This window comes from Mycteria americana, chromosome 12 (genome assembly GCF_035582795.1).
Source record: "Mycteria americana isolate JAX WOST 10 ecotype Jacksonville Zoo and Gardens chromosome 12, USCA_MyAme_1.0, whole genome shotgun sequence".
Lineage (NCBI taxonomy): Eukaryota > Metazoa > Chordata > Aves > Ciconiiformes > Ciconiidae > Mycteria > Mycteria americana.
The window spans coordinates 18,351,129-18,371,052 of NC_134376.1; the positions used below are offsets into that span (position 1 = coordinate 18,351,129).

Consider the following 19,924-nt stretch of genomic DNA (forward strand, 5'->3'; position numbering starts at 1 on the left):
GCGCGCCCGAGGGGGCGGGGCGGGGGTCACGTGACGCGCTCCCGCCCCTCCCCGCGGGGCGTGGCGGCGGGCGGCGCGCGCGGATTGGCGGCGGGCGCGCGGGACGGTTGAGCCGGCGGCGCGCGCCATGGCGGCAGGTAGCGGCGGGGCGGGGGGGGGGGCTCGGGACACGGAGGTACGGGGGTCGTCACCGGGGCTGGTGGGGGACTCCGGGGATGCGGGGGGCTCGGAGCACGGGGGTAACGGGGGCGTCACCCGGGCTGGGGGGCTCAGGGCGTGAGGGACTTCGGAGCACGGCGATAACGGGGGCGACACCGGATCTGGGGGGACTCGGAGCACGGAGATACCGGGGGCGTCTCCGGGGCTCGGGGGGGACTCGGGTCATGGGGGGCTCGGGACATGGAGATAACGGGGGTGCCACCGGGGCTGGGGGGCTCGGAGCAGGGGGTTACCGGCTCCGTCACCGGGCTCGGGGCACGGGGACGACCCCGTAGCTGGGGAGACTCGGGGCACGGAGGTAATGGGGCCGTCACCGGGGCTGGAGGGGCCCGGAGCATGGGGGTAACGGGGCCGTCAGCGAGGCGCGGGGGCACGGAGGTACCGGGGGCATCACCGGGGCTGGGGGGGGACTCGGGACACGGAGGTGGCGGGGCGCCAGCAGGGCAGGGGACCTTGGGACACGGGGGCATCGGCGGGGTCCCCGGTACGGGCGGTAACGGGGGGCGTCCGGGCGGGGGTACGGGCACCCGCCGATCCCGGTACCGGCAGCCTGGCAGCGCCCCTACCTGAACGTCTTCAAGCACTTCCGCGTGGAGGAGTGGAAGCGCTCCGCCAGGGAGGGGGACGTGGCCGCCCTCACGGTAACGGGGGCACCGGCACCGCGGGGCGGGGGGACGTCGGCAGCGCCGACCCCCCCGTCACCCCTTTCCCCGGTTTCGGAAGGACGCGAGGCTGAAGGGAACCGTCTACCGGATCCGGGGCTCCGTCCCCACCGGCAGCTACCTGCAGCTGCCCCGGACGGGGACGCAGTCGCTGGGGCTGGCGGGGCGCTACCTCTACCTGCTCTTCAGGCCCATGCCCCGCAAGCACTTCCTCGTCCACCTGGACGTCGCCACCGAGGTACGTGACACGGGGCGGCCTCGTTAAACCGCCGTCGTTAGCGTCGCGGCCCGATTGAAGGACCGGGGGGCGGCAGCGGTGGTCTTCTGCGCTTGGGGGTGCAGAACTTGGCTGGTCTTTGTCGCTGCTGTGGGTTACCCCGCGCCAGAGATGGTTTCCGTCCTTGTGGCGTCGCTGCTGGGGACAGGGGACACGGCCACCTGCCTTCTCCTCTGCAGCATTTCCCCGCCGAAGCCACCAGGGTGACTAAAGCTCTGTGCGTGTCTCTGTCTTCTCAGGAAAACCAGGTGGTTCGCATCTCTTTCTCCAACCTCTTTAAGGAGTTCAAATCTACAGCCACCTGGCTGCAGTTCCCCTTCGTCTGCGGAGCAGCCAAGGGCTCGACGTACGACCGCGCGGCCGGGACGTCCAGGCGCGGTGAGGAGCGTGCGTCGCGGTGCTGCTGCTGCTCGCAGTGCTGCTGCTGCTGCTCGCGGCGCGGTCAGGATCGGGCTGGCGCATCACCACCGAAATAAATTGTTAGAAAGTAAATCGAGTTCAGAAGTTGACTTGATGCCTTTGAGGAGGGTGAAGAGTGGTGGTCCTGAGCAGGAGAACCCTCAGCAGCTGGAAGGTCGGAGCTGTAGCTCCTGGGAGGGATGTCCCCCGTCCCCGTTCTCCCGAGCAGTGGGGTGCAGCGTCAGGCTGGGCACGAGTCCACGGAGGCGGTGGGGCTGCTTGTGTGTCCTTCCCCACCCCTGCGCTGCGGTAGCGAGCTACAAGGCGTGTTTTCCCATCTCCCATCTTGGCACAGGCAAGCCGAGGCTGCTGGGAGTCTTGCGTGGTGCATACTTCCTACTCAACCGCGTTAACCTCGCATCTCCCGTCCTGCGAGGTCCACGGTCCAAGGCCTGCAGCATCTTTTCCCATCTTCCCTTTTGCCACCTGCCGCTCTCCTCCCCAGATCTCATGGGAGCAGCCCCTGCTGACGTGCGCTGGACCTGCCTGGTGCTTGACCTCCACTCCATCCTCTCCCTCTACCTCAACCGCCGTTACAGCCACCTGAAGAGCGTCAAGCTCTGCTCCAACCTGCTGGTGAAAAACCTCTGCACCAGCGACTTGGTGTTTGACCCAGGTGAGGAGCTGAGGCCTCGGGGTGGCCTCCGGTTTCTCTTGTGACTTAAACCCAGCCTGGATGGAACCCACGGGGGCTGAAAGCCGCTCTGGCAGGCGCGATGCCGGCAGGGCTGTTAGCCCTGGCAGAGCGCTGGGCTGCCGGTACTGTAGCAGGGGGATACGAAGCAGAAAGGGGAAAATACTCGGTGCGATGTCAAGTTTCACGTGCGCTGGTGAACACAATCTCCCGACCTCTGGAGGAAAGCGTCCTCTCGTTTTCCAGCTGTAAAAGTGAATGATAAGAGCAAAGTTAAATATCTTACCAAGGTTAGAATTTTTTTCAGGTGTTACCAAGCCTCACTTCTCCGAGGCCTGTGCTTTTATCTGCTGGAAGAGCCTGTGGGTTTTTTTGTCTCAGAAATCTTCCAACCTACTTTTTTTTTTAATCCACCTGCTCAGTGTGGCAGAGATACTTCAGTCAAAAGCTTTGTTTCTGCCTTTCTTTTTTTGTGCTGGAAATCTGCCCGAACCGACTGGCCTGCTGGAAGGCATCGGTGAGGAGGAAGTTATAGATGCTGCTTTCAGGTTCCTGAAACTGGTTTTATCTTGAAGACTTTCATGAATTTACAAATGCATGAAGGAAAGAAGACAGGAAAATGAGAAAAAAGCCTTAACACAAATCATATGAAACTGCTGAATCACTGAATAGAAAACTAAGTGAATCTTGGACCTGGGGGATTCATAACCCGATACCAAGGGTTTATGCTCTGGGGTCTTTTGTGGAGGTTGAGAGTTTCAGGAATATTCCTGTGCAAAGGTGTGTTAGTTTGTTACAGACCTGGGGGTTGTAATCTTTGTTTTTCAGATGCTCTCAAAGGGGGAAGCGGTTTGCACCCGTGTCTCGTGGGAAACACGTGATTTCAGTCAGCTCCACAGGCCTTGGAGAACTCACTCTCTTTATCTTTATCTCTGTGCTGCCAGGTGTGACCTTCTCCGAGGCCCGGCAAGCCGACCTGGCCTGCCGCGGGGTCGCTCCCATGCCGCGGGAAATGGCTTTCCCCGTGCCGAAGGGAGAGAAGTGGCACGACCTCTACGACTACATCAGGTATGGCTGCTCCCGGCTGCGCTTGAACCCACCGCGGCTCTGAGACCTCCCCGTTCTCCGGAGGAAGGCAGGACGGGTGATGCCACTTAAGGAATGACAGATCCACGCAAACCTGGGGCTCGAATGGAGACGTTTTGGTCACCCCAGCTCCAGCATTTAGGTGTTGTTAACACATCTACCCTGGTCTAAGCTTAATTGCTGATTGGTGATATTTCGGGGCAGGAAAAAGGCTGCAGAGCGCTCCTGTGCCTGGCAATAACACCAGTCCTCTCGATGATCTCTTGCTGGGATTGCTCCCGTGGCTAACGGCGTAATGCAAGCCTTTCTTCTGCGCTTGCTGTTCTTGGGAAGCGCTTCAGCCTTTTGCTAGTTACAGGGTAGCCTGACAGGGGCTGCTGAGCTGTCATCGGCCCTAACGCCTCGTTGGGGGGCAGACGTAAGCGTACCTGCCTCAGCTTCGGGGCTGGGCTCCCATCGGGGGTGAGGTTTTTGCCAGAGAACTGTGTCGGTCATAAGCGGCTGCTTGTCACGGTCATCGGCTTAGTGGCGCGCGGTGCCAGGTTAACCCCTGGAAAATAGCGGTGTAGATCAGACCTGGGAGACGCTTTAGTACCCCTGTATTTGGGAGAAGAAGGGGAAAATGGGGGAATCTTATAGGAGCCAGCGAAGAGGCTTTTGTGCCGGGCAGTGAGTTACCGCGCGAGACTCCTGGGTGCCAGTGCAGCAGCCCAGTTACATGGCACCTTCCTCTGGTTTTGCTCAGGTTCCCATCCGAGGGGTCCAAGCTGCCGTACGACTCTATCCAGAAGAGCTGTTCGGGTCCTGCGGCAGGTGGGAAGGCTGGGGACAGCAGCCCAGGCTGTGCCACCCCGGGTGGATGCCTTGGGTTTCCGAAAGAGCCCAACCCGCTCCTCATGTCACCCAGGTGGCCAAGGCTCAGAGGACCCTGTCCGGCAGCTGCCTCAGCCGGTGACGCTCACCAAAGCAGTCCGTGACCGACTGTCCCTCGTCCATCAGATAACCAGTCCCAAAGCTGTAAGTGCACCGTGGAGGAGGCTGCAGCTTCTTCCTTTCTGCCTCCCATGGAGTTTTTCCCCACGTCTTGTCTTTGAGTTCCTCTATTTAGGACGTAGAAGCTGCTTGTTGTCGTTCGCAGCTGATCCGGGCAGGTCAGAGCCCTGATCTGGGCATGGTCTGTTGACTGCAGCCCCGCAGTTAATGACTGGGTGGTTCAGTCTGGCATAGCACAGAGCAGAGACAAGATAAATGCCAAGTACCTCGTAATCTCCAGACATCTATCCTCCCTGTCTCAGCTGAGGCAGCAAATAGTTGTGTCTTCAAATTATAGATAGGAAACGAGGACTAAAGAACTTGATTGGGTGCCCTCGGGGGGATCCGGGGCTCTGATCCTTGGGGAGCAGAGCAGCGTGTGGGGTCCGGGTTGCAGGCAGCTGCCCTGGCCGCTGATTTCCCCTTCCCTGCTGGTGGTGACGGGGGAGCTGGTGCTCAGACTGGCTTACCAGGCAGCGTGGTGGTGGGCTTTTGGAGAGGGACTGGGGGAAGCCATCCTTCTCGTGTGGCGGAGAGGGAGAAAATGAGGAGCGCGACCACTTTGCTCTTCTGAACGGGGATGTGCCGAGCTGGCTGGCCAGGCGCTTGTAGCCTCCTCTGCTCACTGGAGAGAGGGCAGCTCTTCCAGAGACTGTTCAGGGCTGGATCGTTCCTGGGGCTCTGGTTTGCTGTCTGGAGGAGGTGAACTGTGCACAGACAACACCAGGAGCGTAGGGAGAGTGGCTGGTTAACGTACCTGGCCAAGTCAGGTACCTGCAGGGATGCTCTCCCTCCACGTTGCTCGGTCCTTGTTTGTATCGCTCTGAAGAGTCACTCGGGAGAGATGTGGGTGTCTCCCTGTCTCTGCCTTTGCGGTGGGTGGAAGGCGCTGGAGGAGGGCTGATCTCTGAGGCTTTGCTCTTTCTCAGATGCCGCGTCAGTGTCCTGTAATTACGAAAAGCATCCCTGAGGTTCACCTGACAGCCCCAGGGCCTCCGAGAGCTGTGCCTGCTGCGGACCAGGAGCTAGAGAAGAACCAGAGACCGCACAGTGCAGGGGACGCTGGGCGATCGCTGTCAGTCAGTGACGGTGGCATCCATGTGTACGCTCACCAGAGGAGCAAACGAACCATCCGAGCCATCCGCGCCGGCTCAGAGGAGGTGGGTGAAGTGCTGAGGAGTCACAGCAGCCCAAAGGTGGCTTTGGACGCTTACAGCTGATGTTTGCGAGCCCGGCAGAGGCAGCAGAGGGAACACAAGCTTCAGGCTGGAGTTTCAGTTAATCCTATGGAGTCCTTTTGCTGGCGTTAGTTTTTCTGACTAGCAGTTCTCCTTTCTGCTAGTATCGTACTTGCCTTGAAAGAGGGACCCTGTGTTCGAATGCGCTGACCTTAAGCCAATAATGTATGTTTACTAATTTGCCCAGAGCGTGTACGGGAAGGGCCCTGGACCAGGCGTGCCGTCCGGCAGGAGAGCCTCTGCCTGCAGGGTAAGAGGACAGCCCTTCCCGCAGCCGCCGGCGGCTCTCCGGGTATCGCCAGGGCGCTGGGAAGGGCTGGCTGTAACCCCCAAGCGTGGGTGGGAGAGCTGCTTAACCCTGGGAAATCCCAGCTCCTCCTTCCTTCCAGATTTGACTTCTGCCACGTTAAATACTTTAAAGCCATCCCCTCGAACAGGAGAGAACCCGAAGCTGCCTCTGTGCTTTAGAGAGAAAGGAGCGATGGGGACGGAGGGGCCCCGTGGGCAGAGGACCTCTGCCCGGCTCTGAGTGCGACGGTGCTGTCTGTTGCTTTTTTTTCAGAGGCTCTTACCAGATCCCATCCTGAAGCTGAGAACCATTATTGGCTTTGGAGGCTGCAGCACCAAATGGGTCAGTAGCTCGGAAGGTTTGGGGAGCTGATGTGTAATCACAGATTGATTTTTTTTTTTTTTTTTTTTTTTTTTTTTCCCCCTTGAGGCATCAAAGGCAGCTGAGTGCCACCCTTCCTGCACTTTTTGATGGCGAAAATGTCCCCAAAGCAGATGGGCACGAGCTTATGTTTGTGCGTGGGTCTTCTGCTGTTACAGTGGTGAATTAGAAATTATGGGGGCCTTTTATATCTCATGGCTTCTGCATTTTAACATGTTAAAATTAGAGCTGCTTTGTAGGAGTCTGGAAAGGAAGGGCTGTGTTTTGGATTGTTTCCATGGGGCACTGTGCCTTGCAGGAGCCCGGCTTGCAGTCTGTGTTAGGGTAAAGAAAGGGTCGTTTTGGTTCAGCCAGTTCAAAGCCCTGCCAACAACACGATTTTTCTTGTATCTGCTGTTCGTGTAGTAGAGATGATTGGTACAGTAAATCCACTGAATTAAGTAGGATGTCGGCTGGCTCTTAGTTTTCCTTTGCGAGTTAGAAGAGTACTTGTATGGAAGAGCATCCTCTCACCTGCACACGTGCAGCAGATCTGTTGAAGAAATCTCTGCAGGTCCAGCCTAGGACCTTGGGCACCTCTGGAGGATCTGCAGCCCTCTCATTCCTGTCTCGGTCCTGCAGGCACTGTGGACTCAGAACAACGCTGCGGTGGTCTACCCCTGCCACGCTGTTATAGTGACCCTGCAGATCCAGACCGGAGAGCAGAGGTTCTTCATCGGACACACGGATAAGGTGAGCGTAACTCTCTTTACACAGCCGTACGGCAACCCTGTCCTTGTACCCCAGATGTACCCCCCGCTCCCAGCTCTCCTCGAAAGCCTCTACCCTGGTGCTTCCCGCAGGTGTCGGCGCTGGCCTTCAACGGGAACAGCACCTTGCTGGCTTCCGCGCAGGCTGGTCCCCTGAGCGTCGTGCGCCTCTGGGACTTCCCGACGGGCAGCTGCCTCTCGGTGTTTAAAACCCACGTCCGCTCCCTCTTGTCCCTGAGGTGGGTTTCAGCCTGGGCGCAGGGATGCGTTCAGGTGGGCTACGTGTTGCAGCACGGCAGCTTTTCTGTGCTATTCGTGTGTGATAAACCGGGGGTGAATTATAGGTCTCCTTCAGCTGCCTGTGTTTATCACTGAGACCTGCTGGCAGCTGGCCCGCAACAGCCAATATGCTGCCAGCTCCCTCCTGAGCTTATCCCTCAGGTCTCGCTGTCTCCCCTTACTCTGAACTTGTCTCCTTTTATTCCCCGCTGAGATGCGCTCGGGGTACAAGGAGCTGCGTTTCACCAGGTGGCCTCTTCTTGCAGCTTTTCCTACAGCGGAGCCGTTCTGTGCAGCGTCGGAAAGGACGGGCATGGCAAAACGGTGAGGACTGAAACTTGCTTTTGGAGGTTTCCCTGCCCTGCGAACAAGCAACATGAGGAGGCTGTTCTCTCAGATTACGTAGTTATTTTGCAGACAAACCTCTGCTCTGGGCTTTCCTAGACACGTTCTTCACTGTAGTCAGAGACATCCCTTTCTCACGAGCTGCTTAGAAAATACTTCCCTTCTACCTGATGCTTGCAAGTGTTTGCATGCACCATCCTCTGCTGCAAGCAAACAAATCCTTTCGGAAGCAGCCCAAGAGACCTGCTCAGGTTGAGCTTTGGGGCTGTTTCTGTCCCTGGTGTGGTCCCAGCTAGGAGCCCAGCCGGGGTGATGAAGGCGGCTGTGTTATTCTGCCCGCACCCTGTGGGGATCGCTGCAGGCTCACGCGCAGCGTTGCTGCCCACCTCCGCAGCCGTTCTGGCCCACCAGGTTGAGGGTGACACATGTTTGTGTGGTATTTTGAGCTGGAAGGCTTGCAAGCACGTAGTGGAAGAATGGGAATTGAAATGGGAGGTTCAGCACTGACTAGAGCCCCCAAAGAACTTTTTTATAGCATTTAGGGCAAGATGCGAGGTTTAATCTTTCAGTTCTGAGCATCGCAGGCATCGCTTGTCGGAAGGGATGCTGGGCACTGAAGCTGCCACCCACTGATGTAGCTAGGGGATGACGCAGATCCCATGTGTAGCAGTCAAAAATAAAATTGTTTCATGGGACTGGGGGTTTTGCTTTATCGGTGGAACTGTTTTCATCCACTGATCCCTTATTGACAACCACCAGCAATTAGCTGTGCCATCGCTAACTGCAGACTGCCTGCAGGAAAAAACAAACAGCGCTCTGGTTTTTTTTCCTGGCACGTGGCAACGGTCCGTGATCCGGGTGGGAGCTGGCGAGCTGAAACTGGGGAGGGGGGGATCAATAGGCTGAAAGCAGGATGGGAGAACGGGGGGTGCCGGAGGGCTGGCCAGGAGCACCTCTCCCAGGGTGATGCCTCAGCCCATCCCGGCCTCTGAGGTCTGTTTTTAACACTGTTGTGAAATGCAGAGCATCAGATCACCTGCATTTCTCCACCTGTCTCCTCCTTTCCTTTGGGGAAAGGGTTGGACTCTCTTGCCCCTCGGGATGGGCACTGCGAGCACGCAAACCTGCATCAGAGCAAAGTGCTGCGAGAGGCAGTGCAGCTGGACACGTGCCTCCTTCAGCTCTCGCGGACCGGCTCAGCCCTGGTACAGCTCTCATATCTCAGCAGGCAGAATTCCCACTCCTCTGTGGATTTTCTTTCCAAGTCTGAGCCCTGTTGCCAGGCAGCCCTGGGATTTAGAACCTATAATTATGGAAGCCAGGCAAGTATATTGCCGTGAAGCTTTGCAAAGCTGTTGGACTGTCCTAAACCCTCTGTGCGAGAGAATTTTTTTCCCCTGCTTCAATTCTGTTATCGATACTTTGTGCCCAGCTCCTGTATGTGCAGCTGGTCAGCTGCTGCGATGAAAAGCTCTTTTGCTGCCAAAGTTTCCACGTTTAAGCAGCTCTGTCATCACGTCTTCTTGCTTCAGATGGTGGTGGTGTGGAACGCTGCTCAGGTGACCCGTGGTGGAGAGGTGGCCGTGCTGGCCAAAGCGCACACCGATGTGGACATCCAGGCCTTGAAGATTGCTTTTTTTGATGATACCAGGTAGCGTGCAAAAAAAGAAAAAAAAATCAAAAGCCTTGGTTCTGGCACAGCTGCGGGGGGAATCATGGTGCCGCAGCCGTCCTCTTGTCATTCCTGTTCTCTGTCCTTGCTCTCCGCTGGTGGCCCTCGGGGCACTGACCTTTCACCAGGGGCTTGGAGAGTCCTGCCCTGGTCCTCACGCAGTCTCTCCCGGGACAGGATGGTGTCGTGCGGCCGGGACAACGTCAGGCTGTGGCGAGTGCGGAGCGGAGCGCTGCGCTCGTGTCCCGTCAGTCTGGGCGAGTACCATTCCCTGGAGTTCACCGACCTGGCCTTCGAGGAGGGGCACGCGGCCGAGCGGGAGCCGGAGGACCGCACGCTGTAAGGGGCTGCAGGGCTCCACCGTCACCCGTCCTCGGGGCAGCCTGCCGGGAGGGAGCTCTACGGCTCTCGGCTGCCTTCAGCATCCTCCTTCTCCCTCCTCTGCATGAGCATGGCATTTTGCTGGGTTTTCCCTGCAAAATATAGGTGTCTCCTGGAGCTGGGAGAGCCTCTCCCCTCCTCAGCACACTTTGTTTCCCAAGAGAGATTTGGCTGCTTGCAGAATAGCCCAAGAAACGGGTCTTTCCTCTTGCCATACTGATGTTTTGCCGTATTTAGTGACTCTCTCCCCCACCCGAGGCTTGTGGTTAGCTTTCTGTTGGCAGCAGGAGGAGTGCGGTACACACCCTCTTGCATATAGACAGATACACGCTTTTTTTGTTGTTTTATTTTAATTGTCAAAGCCGGTCCTTTGTTGCTATCCCATACTGTTCCATAAAGGCAGAGCTGTCGGCTCAGCTGGCCCTGCCTTCCCCCGGGCTGTGTCCTGTGGCAGAGAGAGGTTTCTTTCTGAAGTCTATGCCGAGTTTTTAGCTCTTTTTGCTAATTAACGTTTCAAAGGGACAAGAAATAAAACAGGAAGCTCTGACTTGGTTGTAGATTTGTAGGGCAGCGCATGGAAAGGTGCCCTTGGACACCTCGTTAACCTGTTAGGTTACTGTGAACCGGAGTTGCTTTCCATCAGGCAAGCAGTTTAACGGGTAAACCAAGCTGGGTTTTTACGAAATCATGCGAGCACAGCTCCTCTTAACCCTGGGGTGCCAGAGCAGGGGTCTTTCTCCTCTACAGCTTTGTCTGCAGCAAGAGCGGCCACGTCTTGGAGGTGGACTACAAGAACGTCTGCATGAGGAGCGTGCGGCGGCTCCTGCCCGCGCAGCCCCGGGGCTGCCAGCGGCAGGACAAGGCAGGCAGCGGCACAGGTAGGAAAATCTGGAGGTGGGGAGGAGGGGACCAGCCAGGGAGCACCTCAACCGTCATCGGGGTCAGAAATGACAAACAAATCCCTGGTAAAATAAACCAGCTATTTACCTACTGCTAAGGAGTATTTTGGGTTGATTAGATCATTGCTAGCTATTTGCCTCTTAAGTACTGCAAATAATCTTCCTTAGTACAGCAAAGTATCATTTTAAGAAAGAATTTTAGCATTTTAAATGCTGATTGCACTTTCAGAGAAACACTACTTTTAGAAACATGAAACAAGGTCTTAATTTGCTGATGGGAATCTTCATGTAGAGATGGAAAAAGAACTAAGCAGACCAACGAAAAAGATGAATTTGGGGATTTTTTCATTATTCAGCCTGGGCAGAGTGTTTGGGAAGTCTTTGTTGCTGTATACTAAGTAGCATAGCTTTCAGCTCTTCCATTAATTTTAACAGCGGGAAGAATTCACTTTCAAGTGTGATTGCTCTGATATCTTAAAACTTAGTGCATAGTTTACTTTGGCAAATTGAGCTAATTAATCTAGAGCATGCCCCTTTGAGAGGTATGTAATTCCGGTTCTCACTTCATGGGCGAGAAAACACCCAAGAGGAGATGAAACGATGTCCTTGGGTGTCCTCCTGGTAGCAGTGCTGGCTTGTGCCGGTGCTTTGACCAACGGACGTTATACCTGAATCAAAAAGGCCCAGTTTCTGTAGATCTGTATTCTCTCTCCCTTCTCACTACGCCGCAGAGAGGATTTGAGACACGGAAATTAAAGGGTTTTGTATCTCAGGCAGTTAATCCAGGACATTCCTTGCCACAAGACCCTGTTCAAGTCAAAATATGGCAGGGTTTAACAAGCGGTAAGAATTTTCTGTGCCTGGTGAGAGTTGCACGATGGTAAAGAGGAGTGCTGGAAAGGGATGGGGACTGAACGTGTTCTGAGTCCGGAGAAGGGCTAGCTGAGACTCTTCAGCCTATACTGTCGGTCACCGTGGGATTCCTGGCGTCGTCTTCTGAGACTTCAGCTGCTGGTGTGGGTGGACCATTGGACTCGGCTCTTGGAAGGGGGAAACCCTCAGCTTGAATTTTCTTGTTTCAAGTGTACAAGGTAGTGTTGTGTTTTGGGTTTTCAGGCCCTGGGATTGCTATAAACAGTATTAGCCTCTCCTCAACCTTCTGTGCCACGGGTTCAGAAGATGGCTACCTACGGCTATGGCCACTGGACTTCTCAGCCGTTGTCTTAGAGGCAGGTGAGTAGAGCTGGGACCGGTGCTTCTGAGCTCCACACCTCCATCAGCCTGCTGCTGTGAAGCCAAAGCACCACTGCCATGTCTCCTAAAGCAATTCTCATGAACGAGGGCATCTTTTATGCCTGCTGTCTCTAGGGGTGGCTGGCTTGGAAGTCTTTTACTTCAACAGCAATTATTCATGTTCATTCTTGTAGGAGAAAGGCAGGATGTCCTGGGTGAGAGCAGGCATTCAATCTTGATTTCTGTGCCCTTGTACCCATGGCTCTTCTGTCCATGAAAAACTAGGGGAGAAGTTGAGCAGTTCTTTACTCTTTTTGAAACAACCACCATAACAGCAGAGCCCAGGGACTTCTAGAAAGGGCAGGGAGTAATTTGTCACTAAACTCAAACCTGCAAGCATTCAATCCTGAGGTCACGTGGGATGCTCGTTCCTGTCTGCATTACCTTCCTAAATGTGAACCTGGTTCAGCAGCTGTGCTCCAGCTGCTGCTGCTCCTTTTCCAGGGGGTTTGCTGACTCCTGTGTCTTTCTCCAGAGCACGAAGCTCCGGTGAGTTCTGTCTGCATCAGCCCGGACAGCCGCAAAGTCTTGTGCACGACCGCTGCTGGGAATCTGGGCTACCTGGATATCCAGTCCCGGGACTATAACACCCTCATGCGCTCTCATGAGGACTCCGTCTTGGCGTTCTCAGTGGAGGGGATCTGGAAGCAGATGGCAACGGTGTCTCAGGACAATACCATCCGAGTCTGGGACCTCGTCTCCATGCAGCAGGTAGGTGAGACGAGAGTCAGTAGGTGTCTCGCATTTATTAATAGCCTGCCTAGTCTCCGTTTAGTCTAGTTATCAAAGCTCCACAGTTCTAGAGCCATTAAATGTCCTCCCTGAAGCATGGGGGGTACCATGGGCAGGAAATCCTTCTGGAGTATGGAGTTCTGAGAGTTTTAGCTTAATGCCTAACTTGGCCTTAACTTCTGAAGGTATTGTTAAACAAAAATATTTTCTTTTCCTCCATCTTTTGAATATTGCTTTTTAACACAAAACATAATACCCAAGGGCTTTATCTAAATGCCCAAAGACCCAGGACTTCGCTGGGCTTTAGATCCATCCAGGCAGGATGAGATTTCTTTTGTGGGATACACTCTCAGTGGAGGTCTGAGGCTGTTTTGGTGTTAGGTGCGGCTGCCAGGTACAGCTTTATCCAGCTTTGTGCCTGCGGTGTGTCTCTTTCCCGCAGCTGTATGACTTCACAGCTGCAGAGGAAATGCCGTCTGCTGTGGCCTTTCACCCTACCCAGCAGATCCTGGCCTGCGGCTTTGACAGCGGGATGGTACGGACCTTCAGCTTGGCTGCCTCTGATCTGCTGGTGGAGCACAAGTAAGCGCTTGCAGTGGGAGCTGCACTGGGGCAGGTACGGGTCTGACTGTGGGTGTCCTGGCAAGAGCCACGGCGGTAATCGTGGAGGTGGGAAAAGTGCTTTTCTTGAGCTTGACAATCCTCGCGTCCCAGCTGAGTGGTTTTCAGGCAGAGATAGCCTGCTGTGCCAAGGCTCTGGGTGGTAAAAGTCCAACCTGTGAAGGCTGTGAGGGCTTTCTTTATGGCTTCCCGGTGGACAGTTGGCCAACAGTAGGAAAAGGCTTGTCCTAGAGAGCAGCTGAATAGGGAGCCCTTGCGAGCCTTGGCATGGAAAGCGGAGGATGCTCCAAAGGGAGAGGGAGCACGTCCCATCCAGGGACAGCTGGAGTGCTGCGCTTGCTGCTCGGTTTTCCAAGAAGTTGGAGCGTTGATTGTCCTGGGCTGCTGCAGGCATGAGCACAGTGGGGTCCTCTGCCTGCTCCTGGTTATTTTGCTCTCCTGGGTTCTTCACATTGCTACTGTTTTCTGGGGTTTTGTTTCTTTGTTCTCCTCCCCTTTTTCATGTTTTCTGCCTTCTTTCAGGCAGCACCGCACTGTGATCACTGGACTGACCTTCTCTCCAGATGGCAATTTCATGTTCAGCTCCTGTTTGCAGGGAACTCTGGCTCTTTACAGCTGTATGGCGCAGAAAAGCCACGTCCTGAGAGTCCTGGGTAAGACTTTAGGCTTGTGGGTTGCCTTTCTTCTTTTTTTATTAGCATAGACATCCTGGCACCAAAGCCAAACCAGACTCAGCCTACTCGGAGAGATATTTTCTGATGAACCTTCTGAGCTGTGTCATTTGTGTTTATGCCATATGTGTGAGCAAACCCTAGTGACTGCCAACCCTTCCCTACCGGTCCCGATTCAAATGCTCTCAGCTTGCTTGGTGTTTTGATTTTGTGAATGGGCTGGAATCGCAGAGACCTGCCCTTTCAGGTCTGGATTCAACGGTGCATTGCCTAGAAGCAACACAAGCGTAGAGTCTTCCTACTTATTCATGCCCAAGCCCTAAGTCTTTCCATTTTGTGGATGTACAGTTTAATTTGTTTAAACTGAATTGTTTCCCTAATCCTGCCTGCAGCACAGCTGTGCAAGAGCTGTGCTGGTGAACGGAGAAGGCGGAGAGCTGCAGGCAGGGGAAGCACTGCAGGGGCAAGGCAGTTTGGAAACATTAATGTCACATTTAATGTACGCTTTTGAAATGAGCTGTGGCAGCACAAGCTTGGGCAGGCAAAGGGAGCTCTGTTATGCAATATCGTACGAAGAGGAGGATCCTGCCCCAAGAAGTGTGCAGTTGAAGTAGGTGGAGAAGGAATAGGGGCTCGGAGAGATCAGGGAATTTGTCCAAAATAACCCAGGTTTGGTGTCAGTGCTGCAGCTGGACCTTCGCATGCTGACTCCGCTCTGAAACAGTGTTCACTGCCTGGCCGTGTTCCAGGGACAGAACAGTGGATTTTTGGTAGTGGAATAAATACAGAGAATTGCTTTGATGTCTATTTTTACACCTCTGGGTCTATCTGCCCACTTGACTGACGTCAGCGTGGTGGGGTTCGGCACTGACTTCATTCTGCGCAGGGTTCAGACACCCAGCCTGCAGCTGAGATCTCACTTCATAGCTCCTTGTCGCAGCTTCCTGTAACATTAAAAAAATAAACACTAAAATCGATTTTATTCCCTTGACTTTGTTCTGCTCACCTGAAAACACTGCATGTTCAGTCAGGTGACAAGCCATGTATCTAGACCTTGCCTCACTGCATGCTTTGGGTGTTGCAGATAAAATTTGTAGCACTGTCTACAACAGAGGTTGCTTCTTTCTCAGGCCAGAACATTAACCCAAGGCTGATTCGGAGGCAGGAGAAGCTGCAGCTGCCAGTGGGCAGCACCATCACAGAGCGAGCTGGCTGCGCGTGGGCTTTGCTCCTCTCTTCACTCTCTCTCTTGCTGTGGCCCTCAGGCAATGTGGTGGCTCGGGATGCTGGGAGCGGTTCGGATGCTTTGGTGGTCAGTGGGGACAACCGCCTCTTGGCCTTCGTGGGTCCCTCCAAGTACGTTGTGACCGTGATGGAGGCCTGCTCTCTAGATGAGGTACCCAGCAGGTTCCCCTTGTTCCTGGGGGAGGGTGGGGAGGGGAGCACGTGCCGTAGGGGAAATTCCCATAGGCTGCATCAGATGAGTTGGATCAAGGGCCTTGGGCACCAGCAATGTTGGAGAGGGCCCTTCACCTGCACAGCAGACGCTTGCTCAGGGTGCTTACAATGAGGTTGGTTTTCCATTCGGTGAGACAGAAACAACAAGGTCAAGGTTTCTTCTTCTCCTGCTTCATTCCCCTCTAGAAAGATAATTTGGAGAAGTCTTGTGTAGACTGTCAGCTCCGACTCATCTTTGTGAGCTGCTCTCCTGGGCAGCAGGGACATTGCCTGGACCCTGCAGCCTCTCATTAGGTGGGAAGGGAAGGGTCTGGGGGGCTCCATAGCCTTGTGTTAGGAGAGCCATGAGAGGCTCCTGAGGCTTCTGCAGTATTTGCTCCGGGACGTTTGTTCAGTAGCTCCTTGTTTCACAGCTCCTGAGGGTGGACATCAGCATCCTCGATTTGAACAGCACGGCCTTGGACTCTGCAGCGAGAGTCTGCTTTGCTCCGGTGCCTCGAGGCGAGCTCCTGGTGTCCACTTCTTCCAATAAAATCCTTGTACTTGATGCAAAAACGGGACGACTGGTGCGAGAGGTAGGACACTATGAAATTCATGCACTGAGGTCTGGGGTCATGTGGGGCTTGGGCACTTCATGTCACCGTAGGAGGGTAAATGAGAGAAGAGCGCATCCTGCAGTTCACAGGCTTCAAAGAAACACGAGTGGCAAGCGTGTAGCTATCCTGGTGTGGTCGTGCTCAGGGTGAGCCTTGAGCTTGTCCTTGTTTTCTGTGCTGTCGCACTCCTGTCATCTTGCTGAAGCATAAGTAAGGACAGGAACTAGCTCAGTTAACGCTGCTGGTGCGGTTTCTTGTCCTCAGGTGTCTCCCGTGCACAAGCTGTCCTGTTCTTCCTTGGCGCTGAGCAAGGATGGCAGGTACCTGCTCACTGCTGGCGACAAAGTTATCAAAGTGTGGGACTATCAGATGCGCTTCGATATCAACTTCCAGGTACTGCCCACAGAGGGAGGGAAGGGGGTTGGCGTTGCCCTGATCAAGCATTTCTGAACCCCTGCAGAAGAGAGCAGGAAACGCCCTCTGTGTGACTTGGCCCGGTGTCCCTAGTCCCAGTTTGCCCAGCAGCTGAGAAACGCAGCCCTATTCCCACGTTGTAATAACGCCCTGCACTGAGCACGGGCTGGGGCTGCCAAAGACGCCGCAGCCAGTGAGACCCTCTGCGAAGGACAGAGGTAGGTGTTACCTCTGTGCTAGGGACAGAGCCAGCCAGAGAAGAAAGTGGCTCACCTGGGGTTTCAGAGGTATCGAGAGCTAGGATAAGACCTTGGGGGTTTTCAGCTTCTGCTTGTTTCTCCAGATCAGCGTGTTGAAGGTCAACCCCAGGTTGATCAACCCTAGGTCTGAGCACTGCAGGGTGTGGTGCTGGCCTCTGAGGGGACCTTCCGCTGAGGAGCGTAGACGCTGGCTATGCAGGGCAGGGACTGCCGTAACCACCATCCTGACAGGACGGGCGTGGTGACGGAGAAGTTCAAGGTGTGCTCTCTCCCAGGTGTACATCGGCCACTCGGAGCCAGTGCGCCAGGTGGCCTTCACCCCAGACCAACGGCACGTCATCAGCGTTGGAGATGCCATCTTCCTCTGGGATTTCCTGGCTGTGCCTGTGGAGGGGTCACCCCCAGCCAGGTAAGCGCACGGTGCTGAGCAGTGCCTTCCCCTGCTTCCCATCCCCTCTCGGTGTAACGCCGGTCTCCTTACCTTTCCAGGGCTTGTTCCTCCGAGTCCGCTCTGCTGCCGGGAGCAGGTGAGTTTGCCTCCTCCCGTGAATTGTGCTGGCCAGCAGGTTGGCAGCTCTTCCACAGCTGCTCTTCATGGCAGAGGGTAGGGGTTGGGGGTTTTTGGTTCCTTCCCTCAGTGGGTCAGATAGCAGGGGGCTAACCAGCTAACTAACCCCAAGGGACAGTCTTAACTAGCACCTCTCAGTGGGAGTCTGCCAAGGAGGGGATTTTGGGAGCAGAGCCGCTCTGGGTTTCTTGGTAGGTCTTTCAGCTTTTGCCTTCTGTCTTTCCCTGCCTCTGTCTCTTCTGTCTTCTTTTTCTCTGCCCTCGCTGTCCCTTTCTATGTCTGTCCCTCTTCTCTGCCCTGTCTGTCCCTCCCTTTCTTGAAGGACAGAGGAGAAGTGGCTTCGCCTGTGTAGGAGGACACTGGAGAAATGAGCTTGGAGGTATCACCATCAATCAACTTGGGAGGACGAGAGGATCTAAGGGATGAAGGAAGTTACATAAACCCTCTTTTTTCACAGAAAGGACCTCTGAGAAGCTAAAGGATGCCTCTGAGACACCTCGGCAGACAGTTCCTCTTCCATTGTTGTCCTCACCACCATGTTTGGATGTCAGCTCTGTCCACCAAGCGGGATGTCAAAGTAAGAAGAACTGCCTGCAGGAAAGGGGAAAATTAATCTTATTTTAGGGAAAACTCCTTGCCTTGTTCAGCAGCATCCCTGGAGCCATCCCTGCCCGTGATCCCCTTCCTGCAGACCGACAGACCAGTCTGCACTTTCCTTCCCCTAACTTGGACAAAGCCAGCCAGAGGTGTTGGGGTTCAGCACCGCTTTATCCTCTGCTCTCCTCTGTAGACTAAGCTGCTGGCACAGCTTCTCCGAGGGCTATGGTAAATACCTTGTTGGACATACCCAGGAGGAAGTGTCTGCTTTGCCCTCCACCCTAACAGATGGGCTGTTACACAGAGCAGGAGAATGACACTGCCAGAATCAAAGGGTCGGTCACACATGAAGCAGTCCTGAACGACACGGATGGCTCTGTCCTTCCACTAATTTTTCTCTTCAGGTATTTTCTCCGAGTCGGACAAAGAGGAGGAAGCAGGTCTGCCAGGCAGCAGCGGGATGGTGGCGAACGGAGACAAAGATGCCTCGGTCCTTGCGGTGGAGTCGGTCAGAAACGAGGAGCTTCTTGTTGTGAGGCCCAAAGTGAGGCAGGAGAGCTCGAGGTCTCCTGGAGAATCAGCAAACGGTAAATCAGGGGTATTCCCATCTTGTACAGAGCTTGGCTACTTACGGGCACGATGTGTGCAGGCCTGCATGGCAGCTTGGTCTATCCCTGAAAAATGAAGAAAGATCGTTATTAGTATGGTACAGATAGACCTGGACACATGCTCTGAGTTGTGAGACGAAGGGCAGCGATGTGTTCCTCAGGGCTCTTCCCTTGGGTGTGATTTACCAAGGCAAGTCAGTATTGAGGGAAGCTCACGCTGGTCCCCAGCACTGCTTGTTTTTCTGGCTCTTTCCCTGCTGCTGCTTCTAGGCACACCAGAAGCCCCTCTTCAGCTTGGAGCCAGTATCGTCTCTAAGTGGCACGTTCTATTAAAGCCAGCTGAAATTAAAGCTCCCAATGTCTCTATTAATAGATGCACAGCCTCAAAGCTGCAGCAGTTCGTGGCGAGCTGCCAGAAGCAGGCAGCTGCCAGCGCTCAGCCCCAGGCAGGACTTGTTGGAAAGCTTCAACATAAAACTGTGCCTCCGCCGCTCTCGTTTAAAGACCTCTTTCCAGCTGTGTGGCTTATGCTTTCGCAGCGATGCCCAGGGCGCGCAGCGTGGATGCCCTTAGGCTGTTTGCAGTGTGGTGTGGCTGAGCGGGATGATGGGGGGAGGTGGATGTTCCTCCTTTGCTCCTGGAAAGCTGGTGCTTTTCCTACGGCCGGTCATGTAGGAGTGCATGTGACGCTGCAGTCTGATTTTTTTTTTTTTTTTTGCCTCATACGTGTGTGTGTGTACGCATGCACATACACAGCATCTGAACGGACAGCAAGCCACAGCCTAACTGCTGCTCCCGAACCGTTCCCAGGAGCAGCATCCCATAGGTACTGTTTTCTTCTTTGTGTGGCAGAACCCAGAAAGGAGACCAAAATTCTCAAGTCCCAGTGCTCTGTCCGCCCAGATTCCTACCGGCATTTCACTGCTCGCTTTAAGGCATCGGTGCTCCCCCAGGTGAGAGTTGTGCCAGGGCTGGTTACCTGGGCAGGTGATGAACAGGCATTTTGGGGCTGGGGTAGGTGGATTTTCCAAATTGTTTCCATTTTGTTCTCTGTTTGAAAGCAATTTGTGAAATATACCCCTGGGCCTGATGTTTAATTAGAAACTCCTAACATTAGTTCCCCTTTCTCCTCTACATGCAGCTCTTTCCAGACTAGTAAAAAGTGAGTTGTGACCAACTCTTTTTCTGTTCAGCAAATCTGCATACATTTTTATTCAAAAGAATGGAAATGGCATGTGCTATTGAAAGTGAAAGACGAGTGAGCAATGGAGTGATTCATCACGCACCCATATTTGCGAGCAGATGTGTTGGCAGAGCAGGCTGGGGAAGGCAATCCATCGAGTGTAGTGAAGATAGTCAAGGCACAGCTCTCGCTCTGTTAACAAACAGAGCAATAATAAAACAGAAACTTAACCTTTTCCTAAGCTCTGCTGTCTGCAGTGCTGGGAGAAAAGTTACATTCAGCTTGCACCCTCAATTCTCTCCTCTGCCCCTCCACCTGGTA

General features: G+C 54.6%; 1 protein-coding gene across 1 annotated transcript in view; it reads left to right on the forward strand.

Annotated features, from left to right (window-relative positions):
- Positions 1–75: 75 nt before the first annotated feature.
- LOC142416210 (mitochondrial Rho GTPase 2) overlaps positions 76–19,924 on the forward strand; it is a 45,307-nt gene continuing 25,458 nt past the window's right edge. Inside the window, exons 1-28 of the mRNA XM_075515441.1 lie at positions 76–137; positions 769–860; positions 943–1,119; positions 1,398–1,545; positions 2,075–2,233; positions 3,196–3,319; positions 4,083–4,150; positions 4,245–4,354; positions 5,299–5,529; positions 6,170–6,238; positions 6,899–7,009; positions 7,120–7,265; positions 7,572–7,629; positions 9,183–9,301; positions 9,500–9,661; positions 10,451–10,581; positions 11,719–11,835; positions 12,371–12,606; positions 13,070–13,209; positions 13,771–13,901; positions 15,185–15,315; positions 15,791–15,952; positions 16,238–16,366; positions 16,923–17,056; positions 17,137–17,174; positions 17,673–17,792; positions 18,217–18,399; positions 19,273–19,373. Coding sequence (XP_075371556.1) covers positions 128–137; positions 769–860; positions 943–1,119; positions 1,398–1,545; positions 2,075–2,233; positions 3,196–3,319; positions 4,083–4,150; positions 4,245–4,354; positions 5,299–5,529; positions 6,170–6,238; positions 6,899–7,009; positions 7,120–7,265; positions 7,572–7,629; positions 9,183–9,301; positions 9,500–9,661; positions 10,451–10,581; positions 11,719–11,835; positions 12,371–12,606; positions 13,070–13,209; positions 13,771–13,901; positions 15,185–15,315; positions 15,791–15,952; positions 16,238–16,366; positions 16,923–17,056; positions 17,137–17,174; positions 17,673–17,792; positions 18,217–18,399; positions 19,273–19,373 — 3,537 coding nt within the window. The 5' untranslated portion in view covers positions 76–127. The remainder of the gene's footprint in view (positions 138–768; positions 861–942; positions 1,120–1,397; positions 1,546–2,074; positions 2,234–3,195; positions 3,320–4,082; positions 4,151–4,244; positions 4,355–5,298; positions 5,530–6,169; positions 6,239–6,898; positions 7,010–7,119; positions 7,266–7,571; positions 7,630–9,182; positions 9,302–9,499; positions 9,662–10,450; positions 10,582–11,718; positions 11,836–12,370; positions 12,607–13,069; positions 13,210–13,770; positions 13,902–15,184; positions 15,316–15,790; positions 15,953–16,237; positions 16,367–16,922; positions 17,057–17,136; positions 17,175–17,672; positions 17,793–18,216; positions 18,400–19,272; positions 19,374–19,924) is intronic.